The sequence below is a fragment of the Pygocentrus nattereri genome, chromosome 6, assembly GCF_015220715.1.
Source record: "Pygocentrus nattereri isolate fPygNat1 chromosome 6, fPygNat1.pri, whole genome shotgun sequence".
NCBI classification, from domain to species: domain Eukaryota; kingdom Metazoa; phylum Chordata; class Actinopteri; order Characiformes; family Serrasalmidae; genus Pygocentrus; species Pygocentrus nattereri.
The window spans coordinates 14,896,411-14,907,659 of NC_051216.1; the positions used below are offsets into that span (position 1 = coordinate 14,896,411).

Genomic DNA, 11,249 nt, shown 5'->3' on the forward strand with positions numbered 1-11,249 from the left:
GAGTCATTACATAACCTGCCAAAAACCACAGAGGAGGCTATTTTAGATTCTTGAGCAAAATGCATCATTGCAACATTGACGCAAAGTTCTTATTCATTATTCATTATTTTTAGCCAATTTTTAGCTGTTGTCCAATGCTCAGTAGTACTAGCATATAAAAGACCATACCTGGCCAAATATTTCATGTCTCTAGGTTATTTGAGTACAAAGATGTAATCTGTGCTAATTTTGCAGCATGTTTAGTATTTAATATGACTTTCTTTATATATGTGCTCACAAGAAGTGGGACACTTTTTGGAAAATATCAGGCTAGCCCACACACCTGCAACTGAAGTAATATTAATTTCATTTAAATTGATGCTTATTTGCATTTCTATGTTAAAATGCATTAATGTGTTTATTGCTGCATCTAATTAAAGTGGATCTGACTATAGCCCATTATTAACAGCTGATATAAGCTGGTTAAAAAACACTAAACATATGTTGGTTAAATGTCAAATTACTGCCAAAGTCATCTCAAAAATATTTTCAGATCACAGAGGGAAAAGGGGGAGCAGATGACATAAGCCCCTCAATCTGATGTTTGTGAATTACAGCTTGAGTATGTGACTAATTTTGCAACACTGGAAAGTAATAGTACTTGTAAAGCATTTTCTTGTTGTCTTGTTGTAATGAATCAGAATAAAGAAACAAATGGAGAGTTTTCTTGTCTGTTTTAGGCCAGCTGGCTCCTCGCTGTAGAGAAAGCTGGACGGCTTTGATCTTCTAAGGCTTGAAAATGATTGCACTGATGTTCTGCTGAACTTTTGTCAAAAACTCTTAATGTTGTTTCAATACTAATTGAAGGCAAAAAGTGATTAAGAATCAACATTAGATCAGAACCTTGATTCAATTAAGCTGACGTAGTCGATTTAACATCCATTCAGTGACTGATATCTGGGTATTCAGCACACATGCACAAAAATCCAACTACACTTGACATTACTGCAGCACACGTGCTTTAATCTCTAAGCAATATTTGTTGTCATGGGCAAATGCAGAATCACACTATACCTGAAGTCACACCACCCATTTCATGAGATTGTAACAGCAACTGTAGCACTAAGCCACCTAGATGTCCTTTAAACCGACTCTCTCCTCAGGAAAACTGCTCTGTGAACGCCACCAAAGACGCGTGTCGGCCACATTTGCCAAAAAGGCCCCTGCTTTCTATCCTTGCTGCATCTTCCCTCCCAAACGCTCATTCGAGCTCCGCCCCCAGACATATTCAGGGCGGGGCCAGGCGGACTCGGCGCCCAATCAGCGAGCTGTTCCCGCATTAAAGGCTGAGCCGCCTCGGCCTCATTCATTCTAACGTTCGAAGCGTGGTGAGAGCGGAGAGGCGTCGCTTAGCAACAAGTGAGGAGAACGCAGTCCGTTCCACGCGCGCGCTACGGTAACAGGCTTGTGTTTCTGTGTGACAGATTCCATCGCATGAGTGTTTCTTTAAAACGTGTTTGTGTGTTTTTCTGAGTTCATTAGTTCTTGCTGGAAGCGCTCTTTTGTTTAAAGTTAAGCAGATCGTTTCAGGCTCTAGTGTTTGGAAATATCCGTGGACATTCCTGGAGTACAACATTAGGAAGGTGTGTTCAGTGTTTATCCTCCAGATTAGGGCTTTCTTTCGCTGACCGTTGCGTTCACTTCAGCTCTAGTAGTTTTTGCCTGTTTGCCTATTTTCCTGACTTACGCGTGTTCTGTTATCATCCTTATTATTTTTAATATTGCGCCTCAAGCTGTTAAATTCAGTTTTTTGTTATGTCAGTCGTGCTGCAGGCCATTCATTAGTGTAGTATAGCAGTGTGTGTTTTTGGGCGCAGCTTGTGAGTTTTATTTGTAACACAACTAACCTAATGCACAGTTTCCAGTCAGTGTTAAGAAGGTATTCGGTAGATATACATTTTGGTAGGTACCACTTAAGAAAAAGGTTTTTAGTGGAATTATAGATACATTTTAAAGAGGTTCTTAAAGAACAGACTCCCCATCACCACAGAGGAACAGTTTAATCAGGCAAAGAACCTTGTAACCATTTGAATGGTTGCATTTGAATGGGTGGTGGTATATATATATATATATATATATATATATATATATATATATTAAACATTGCTTTACTCAGACTGTCTTATCAAAGGGACATTTGCTGCTAGGCATGTTGCTGTTTGCTCTCTAATAGTTCTCAGACAATTCTCACATGCTGAAATACAAACTTGACAGTGTGCTACTATGATCTGCTGTACTGATAGAAGTGCTGAGAGATTGTCCATCAGATACTGAGGCAATCAGAAGCAGTGAAAATGTGTCCCTATAGCCGCCTCTCCTTTTGTCACTCAAATACTTTATCTTTGTTTTTACCCCTTAGCAGTTTTTACCTACTGCTTAGTCAAAATGCTAAAGCGCTTGGGGGCGGTTGCATTCTCAGACATGTAGGGTCATAATTAAACTACTGATGATGCTTTCTGCCTCTGAATATAGTCAGACGTGTGTTCAGTGACTCTGTTCTGCTGTTGTGCTGTTCCATAGGAGAGTTTAAGAACAGGTCTACAATGAATGTTAGAACATGTTTAAGTTACAACCCTGCTATTCGATTGTAATTTAAACGATGTGTTGGAGTTCTGTCCGAGGAAGGCATGTGAGAGTGCAGTTACTGTGTGCGAGCTGTGTGTTCCACATGGGGGAGCTGGGATCCTATAGGTCTGCCCTGATTGCACATTTGTGTTACCATCTGTCCTGCTTATTGAGGAAGGAAAAACATCTATGTACATGTTATGCGGGGATGATGATTCTTCCTCTATGCTCTGTTTCACGGAAGAATATATTTATAATCAAGAAGCATTTACGTCAGAAAAGATGAATGGTCGAGTCTTTTGCTATGAATCACTTTTTAAATTAGACCGAGCGTTGTGACCATGTAACCTACTCTAATGCTGTGTTGTGTGCAGTGTCATTTTCTATAAGCTACTCTGGTTGCCTTTGATAACTTAATTTGATCAGTATAGCTACATTAGAGGAGACCAAGGAGACTGTAATTTGTAAGGGAAAATGTTATTTCTGTTCAGGGTCTTGAGGCAGTATGACTCTCTGAATGTAAAGGTATTGCCTCGTAAAATCAATACCACTTGTATTTGAAGATACATGAGATCTTTAACACTGCTTGGCTGTTTAACATCCACCTGGTGGTGACTGCATGTGTTTGTGTGTCTGCACATGTGTGTATGGCTGTGTGTGTCATTTATTTAATTTCCAAAGCAGCCTTTAAATACGAGCTATTCAGTTCAGTGTTAAGAAAAAGCAGAATTCAACAGTAAATTACACACAAGCCTTAACAACTAAATATAATATTTTTTCAGCATTTAGTGTGTTCCTCCTTGCCTTTGTTAAAGCTTCTTTCTGGGAGACTTGTTTTCAGTTTTTCAAAGAAATATGCAGGGATATTTTTCCACACCTCCAAACAAAACTCAGTCTTAGAAGTTGGTTGCATTGTCGGCTTGTCACAATTCATGTGATCCTGAACACATTCAGTGATGTTGAGGTCTGGACTCTAGGGTGATCAGTCCATTGTTCTGAGAACACCAGCAGCATCTTTGTCTGATTTGCATTATTCCTTTTCTCAATAAGGGCTTCTTGGCAGCTACCCATCCTTTCAGACTCATAGTGTTGTCTTCTCACATTGGAAAGATGGATTTTTTCAGATCTGAAGCAAAAATGGATCTTGATTTTCTCCGGTTTCACAGATGAAAGCTTTAAGCACTCTTCATTCGATGGGGACAGTTTTGGCGATCTACCAGATCTTATATGGTTATTAGGAGTCCCATGTTCTAATATGAGCTCAATTGTATATAATTTTTTTGAGCTCCAGATTTAGAAACTCCTGGTTTTCCCCCTTTTCCTTCCTTATGCAAGTGGATTACCTAATATCTGATCCCCTTAGTAATATCTCCTAAAAAAATAAAAACTAAATAGCCTGGCTATTTTGACTGAAAATGAAATAAATTATAGGTGGTTTCCCACTTTTGCACAAGACTGTATGTGTGCCTGTGCATGCATGTGTCTGTTTGTGTGAACGTAATGAGATTTTTCTTTGTTCTTTCAGTTTCCAAGAGGATGCCAGCTCCATTCAGCCCCGCCTCAGCCCACTGCTGCTTTCAGATTGTACTTAAAACTTGGCTCTCACATCTGCATCTTTCCAACTCTTAACCGCCTTTCACAGCTCAAGGTACACTTCTGGATTTTTGCCAGGCTGCTTGCACCAAACTACCATACAACACAGTGTACACATCACTGAACCCCAACCTCACTATGATTGCATTAAGCACATGGCAATCTGACTTAATCTCCTGTGTCTGAACTAATGGATTAAAAAGAGGGGAAGTGACTGAGGGAATGCTTCTGAGGTCATTTGAATGCTACTCCTGCATCACATGGATAAATAATGAGTGCCCTTGAACTCTAGCGTGGCGGAAACCATGACTTTCCCTGGGGGCACTCGTATGTCCAGGGACCATTTCTTTCCCTCAGCATATTTCCTTGTGTTGGGATTGCATTTCGCCATGCTTTTCCTCAGCACTATGACACGTGCATGTCCCAAGAGCTGTCTCTGCACTGAAAGGAGCGGCCTGGTGGCGGTTCAATGTGCTTCCCGAAACCTGGAGGACATCCCCTCAGACCTGCCCCATGACACTGTGTCCCTGCTGCTCTCCTCCAATCATATCACCAAGATCCCCAGCCAGGCTTTCAAAGAGCTCCCTCGCCTGCAGGAGCTGGACCTGTCGCGGAATGCCATTGAGAGCGTGGATGCAGGGGCCTTTCAAGGCATCTCGGAAAGTCTTCGCATCCTTGACTTGTCCCACAACCATCTCCGTGGCGTGCCCAAAGAAGCCTTTGCTCGTCTCCATGCTAAGATCAGTCTGGCTAACAACCCATGGCACTGCGAGTGCACCCTGCAGGAGGTGCTCCGAGAGCTCCAGCTTGACCCAGAGACTATCAACGAGGTCAGCTGCCACACGTCCGTCCAGGAGGAGTACTCGGGCAAGCCCGTCATCCAAGTGCTGGACTCTGGCATCAACTTCTGCAACTTCCACCACAAGACCACCGACGTGGCCATGTTCGTTACCATGTTCGGTTGGTTCACCATGGTTATCGCTTACGTCATCTATTACGTGCGGCACAACCAGGAGGATGCCCGCCGGCATCTGGAGTACCTCAAGTCTCTGCCAAGCAGCTCCCAAATTAGTAAAGACTTTGACACAATCAGCACGGTTCTGTAGCACCTCTAGGACAGTGTTCCGGGCACGCTGGACGTCTCTAGCCATGAATGTATTTGACCAATCAGGCACAGTTACGATGGCACAACAGCAAGCCTTAAAGCTCATCACATCTGCTGAGCAAGGAGCATTCCTTCCTAAATAAATACCCAATGCTATTTTTTCATTTGTTATTAAGAGGCAGGTCATTTTCAGAATTTGTAGGTTCATGTGCATTTTTCAAATTGCGGTCAAATATGCATTCTCCGTGTTCCTATTCATTATTTCAACCCATTACTAAACACATTATCACTGTACTTCCAGCAGATGCTGTTGTCAGTTTATGCCAGCATTGCTGCATCTGAGATACAAAAGCTCCACAGAAGCAAATCCATCCTTCCTGTGTTTCCCAGCAGGTGCTTAACTCCCTTCATTTCCTGCATTCATTCATCCGTTTCTGTGCTAATGTAGTGCTGATACAGGGGACAGGACTGAACTGGGGATTGATAGGCCTGTTTATTTGCCTTGTCTCTATTACGTTGCAACACAAAAGACTCAGGAGGAGCTACTCTAGCCGCGAAGAGAACCATCACTGCCAAATACTGTTCATTTAAACTCTGCCTTGTTCTTTCTTTTTTTAGGCTGACTTTTATCTGTCCAAGTGCCTACATGATGGTACTATGATACCTAAACACTGTGCTCTGGGCTTGCCTGTTCTCAGTCCCTTACAGTCCCTCTGCCATTGTCAAGAGACCTTTAATATACAGTGTACTGTACATTGTCAGTATGGTGTCTGTGGCTCCTAAGATGGGCTCAATGAGACATAAAATTTGTTGTCTTTGTGTCACAGTGTTACTGTGTTTGGTTGTTCAAACATGACTTGGATGTAGCTCAGTTCAAAAGAAGTTAAACGTGTCATTTCACCATCTGCAAGTGAAGCATACAGCATATGTTATTTGACCTTAAAGGGCTCTTCTTGTAAAGTGTGTTTCGTTGGTAAATGTCGCTTCCATTGCCCAAGAGCTGTATTCATTTGCTCTTCACAGTGGCTGGGTTGTCCTCTGAATTATGTATATCATATCAGCATTAGGAAATAAAGGTTAGCAAAGGACATTTTGGCTGTCTTGGTTTTTTGGACCCTTTAGGCACTATGTCAAGCAGCTCATGTGTGATTCACTTGCTCTCAGACACAGTCCTTCCTTTCTAATGATTTTCAGCTTTTTACCATGTGTAGACCTGCATAGCAGATATTGCAAAAAGGTGCAAAACCAGTAACAGGCAGTTACTGCTCTGGGTTGAATATGCATTTAAAAATGATGCATTTGTTCCAGTCACGTGCAGAAAATACCACTAATGGATTTAATATGCATTTAACAGTGCTGCATTTTGCAATCTGTTTCTTGTGCTTACTGAACATGAAGTTTGATAATAACACATTTATCTATACCAGTTTCTGCAATAACAGTTTTCAATAGACACCACTTGCCATACATTTATTTCTTACAATGTGCAATGCACAGAACTGAACTTGCTCATCTGTCTCTTCTGGGATCAGGTTTTCTAACAGCAGCTGAGAAAGTTGGCATCGTAATAAATAATGGATTTTTAATCTGAGAAAAGTATTGCTGTACACCTTGCAGAAACATTTTGTCAATACTCGCCAAGGTTTCCACAGAGGTTTGCTCCACTGAGAATGTGTCACGATTGCCTTCTCATCTCGCTGGCTTGTATTCTGGCCATTTTGGAGCTATATGGCTCAGAGAGATCGATAACAGGTTCATTATAGTGATATGTTTGGATTGCTGCTCCAAACTTGAGCGCTGTTGTCTTAGCAATGAATGTCCTTTGTCGATGCCGTGGAGCCATATCCAGTTCAGGTGTGACGGGATGTTTAAGGATACTTTTTAATGCCACATAGAACTTTAGTCTAAAGCAAGATTTAAAAGATGTTAATGTTTGTGCTCAGTCGGTCAAACAATGTCAGATTTTTTTTAAACATGCAGCCTGGAATACCTGAACTAATTAACTAATTATCTGTCATTTACTTGTCATGTACAGTAATTAATCATAGCCATTATGTGGCCGCCTAGAAATTCGTCATGTCCTTCTTGACAGATTTTCTACTGTAATAATATGCTGGGTAGCAACCAAACATGTATAAAATTGTATAGAATATTTTTATAGATTTTATTTGTGCTGTATTGCATGTGAAAAGAATGTAATGTGTGTTCATTTTGGTGTTTAATTTTAAGTTAGGTCAGTTATTTGTCTTTTCATTTTTGTTAATAATTGTAATTTTTTTATGTTTTGCTGTTTCAGTGGGGGAAAAAAAGAAATAAATAAATAAACAAAAATAATTAAAACGTGTGGCTGTTTAGTATTTTGTTTGCAATTTTGTAACTTATTTCAAAAAGTGTCCCAGGCTTATGAAACATACAGTGGCACCAGAAAGCAATCAGACATTATTGCCATACTTACTGTAAGGCTGCATTCATAAGGCTAGTTGACACCTGACATAAACCTACATAAACATCGATAAAATGTTATTCCTACAAGCATCAGTTGTTGTAACACTTTGTTGGTGAAAACTGACTAAAGCAGCCTTCATGACAACTCACACTTATTGTAATAAGTCTTCATATGGGTACATGTCTTGTTATGAAAGGCTTATGTACATGTCATGTAGCCTTATGAATGCTGCACTACATTTAAGTGTTATCAAATGTTTTAAGTTCACCATGTTTAACCTAAATGACAAGACCATTCCAAGACTGTAATGTTGTTTATTTTCAAGGTATTCTCTTCAAAAGACTGCCATAATTTGAGCATTTTCTTTGCAGACGTCTAGAGGTTTGAGTCCAAAATGTCTTCCTGTGCTTCTGGGTTCATGTTCCCATCAATGAACACCCAGGCCAGTGACACCATTGTAAGAAAAACAGCCCCAGGCTTAGATGTGTCCACCTTAACCTTAGCACAGTCTGGTTGACATTGTTCCTCATGCATCTCCACATAGAGTCTACCATCAGTTTGATGTTTTCTTTTAAACAAATATCTTTTTGTTGACAATTAACCTACAAAACATTATGGTTATTAATACTTAAATGGTAAAGTGTCCAAATATGTTCTGGGACTACAGTATATGGTAGAATCTTTAGGATTTCTAGGATTTCTTCACAGAAGATTTACAGTATACAGTAGAATCCATGAGGCAGCTATGGTTTAGCATGCCTGGCAGGTAGCTGCTGCTTCATAGTGTGTGGATTGCTAGAAAGGCCTGATGGAAACTGACAGCCTGGCATAGGAGGAAATTCTATGTTCACAGCATATAATTGCAGCCAGTGGTCTGAGTCAGCAGTTCCATTTAACCAATCACAGTAAAAATTCAGAGTGATGACGTGTACTATACAGTACCACACTGTGACTTATAAATTGGTGTATTGAATAAAGCAAAGCAACGTTCTAAAAATAAGCCAAGTGTTTAACAAACAGCTGTTGTGACACACAGAGGATACAAAATCACTAATTTCATCAACTCAATCATGTTGTACACTCCAAATAAGAAGCTGTATTGCTTAAGTCATGCAACACTAACAGGGAGCTCTGTTTTTGCCATATTTTCCTGTTATACCTCTAGAGGTTAGCGAGCTCCAGAGTTGTCAAATCTTGGCAGCCTAGCTGCGACATCCATTGAACTACTTGTTTGTATGTTTGCTGCGAGATGTAAATAGTTCAGTGGTGTGAATATCACTGTACATGTGATGGTGGTAATACTGCATTGGGATAGGGTTTTGCTTTTCTTAGCCAGCAAGAAAAAGACCAATGGAAGCTACTTTTTCACCTGTTTCAGACCTCAGTGATATTTTGAACATGCAAGCTCCAAAGATAGCTTTGGATTCATTCAGATTCCATTTATTATTCTGATTTGAGATTCATATTAAATGTCAGGCATTCACTCATCACTGTGATCTCTATCAAATGACTGGTTGGCCTTCTTCACTCTGAAGGCAAATACACAGTAGTATTTTTGTTTGTGAAGTTGTTCTTGGTCAGGTTCTTTCATATTTTCTGATTGAAAGTTACAACATGATGCACAATTTGCTCTGTTATGATTGCATTTACTTTGTCTTGCCAGAAAATCAGATTTTACCACCAGAATGCCAGTCTTCAGTTATAGAGCCCCCTCAACGTGGAACAATCTACAAAAGCAATTGATCAGCTTATTTCAGTTTATTAGATTTGAAGTCATCAAGAATTTGTTTCATTATATTTATGTTATTAATTGACCTTCAGTCGTGTGTGTTTGTTTAAGATCCTTTATTCGTTTGATTATTTTATCATTTTGGCTGCCTAGTTAAACAAAGATGTTTGCAGTGTTTTGCAGTAACTTGTATAGCTTTATATGTAGCTCTACAGGTTCACATACAACAGCAGCTTCAATGTGTTGCTGGGTAATGTTAATCTTCCAGCTCCTTCCTTGTTTCCCAGCTTTTAAGAGGAAAAGAATGTGCTCTTAACCCCTTAAAATAGAAGGTTTGTTACATGCAAAGGTTTGTTATTCAGTAACTACAGGGACTTCAAAGCAAACTGGTTGAGCTGTTCTTAAGTTTGTAATAAAACTTTGGGTCTGCCAGCAGGCCCTGGTCATTTAAGTGATTAAAAAGAAAGGTTTGGTGAAAATTTTAAATTTACACAATTTCCCACTTACTTGGTCAAACAACCAAGAAATGTTTAGTGTACAATTTTTTCTTCTTTAGTTTTCAGCTGGAGCTACAAGGTTAACATTGAAACAATCATTATAAATCAAACACCCAAAATCGTTTCTGGAATTGCATCCACAAAACATATCTTAAAGTGCTCAAATTGCAGAAAAGGTCTTCAGTAAAGTCGTGCCTAAAACGTGCACAAAGTGGCACTGAATAACTAAATAATAACTAATAACTATATATATATTAATAATTACAAGGTAGCATAAATTATATGGTCATGAATTGTAATCATAACACATTAATTATGTAGCTGGCTCCCAATAAACATTGCTTTCCTGTTCTTTATTTAAAAAAAAAAGAATTAATCTTTCTTAAATACCTCAGTGGAGCCGTGTTATCATTAACACATTTTCTGCATGTATATGTGAAGCTATTGATATGTCAGTAATGCCCCATGATATCCATGTTAACCAGTCTTTTGTTCATGCATAATAGGACTCCAGGTTCATGCCAGTCCTGTCCTTCCGAGATATGAGATATGGGAGATATGGGGGCGCTGTGTTGCAGAACACTGGAGAATCTTGGCATTGAAGCCTTGATCTGGGGCATTTTAATGTTCAGTGAATCACTACTGTGCTGCACTGTGTTTTGCAAAGGCGGGTTATCAAACTGGGCCCATAGCTAGGATGCACCAAACCTAAACTCAAGGAAGCCGAACTTCCCTATCGAGCTATAAATTGTTTAGTTCTTCATGTATACACTAATGCCTTTAATAACTTTCACATTATCTGTATTTTAACTGTCATACTGTGGCATGTTGCCTTCAAATAAAAGATGGAATAAAAAATAAATACACACACTCTGCTGGCCATGCGTCAGAATTTTCTAGTAATATCTTTCAGAAAAGCCGTTATGACAGCAGAGCTGGCAGAGCACTCCAACCTCAGCCAGTCACGTCCAAGATAGCCCTATGTTTACAATAAACTGAATTTGACAAATTTCACACAGCCAGCATCCTATTAGCACAAGGCTCCTTTTCCAGTCAAGGTGGATTTTCTCTAGGTAACCATTAATAGCTATTGGCCAGGCAGCATTATTGACACAGTTCTCTCCACTGAGATGGACTTATTTGATGATGTTCCCGTTCCTTATCCATCAGTTTCTGTCAGCTGGCATGAATGATGGTCTGTCTAGCCCAAAACGACACACAGTGTATTGGCAGAGCAGCTTTCAGAGCCAAAACTCAATTCTCTGTCCCTGCAAA

At 39.8% G+C, this 11,249-nt stretch overlaps 1 protein-coding gene across 2 annotated transcripts; it reads left to right on the forward strand.

Moving 5' to 3' along the window:
• Positions 1-1,349: 1,349 nt before the first annotated feature.
• lrrc3 (leucine rich repeat containing 3) lies at positions 1,350-7,595 on the forward strand. 2 transcript variants are annotated; one of them, XM_017691461.2, is made up of 2 exons: positions 1,350-1,435; positions 4,130-7,595. In XM_017691461.2, the coding sequence occupies exon 2, from the start codon at positions 4,503-4,505 to the stop codon at positions 5,301-5,303; it is 801 nt and encodes a 266-aa protein (XP_017546950.1). In that variant the 5' UTR covers positions 1,350-1,435; positions 4,130-4,502; the 3' UTR covers positions 5,304-7,595. The 2 variants fall into 2 exon arrangements, with proteins under 2 accessions (XP_017546950.1, XP_037395030.1); XM_037539133.1 differs by lacking the exon at positions 1,350-1,435 and adding an exon at positions 1,495-1,622.
• The last annotated feature ends 3,654 nt before the right edge of the window (positions 7,596-11,249 follow it).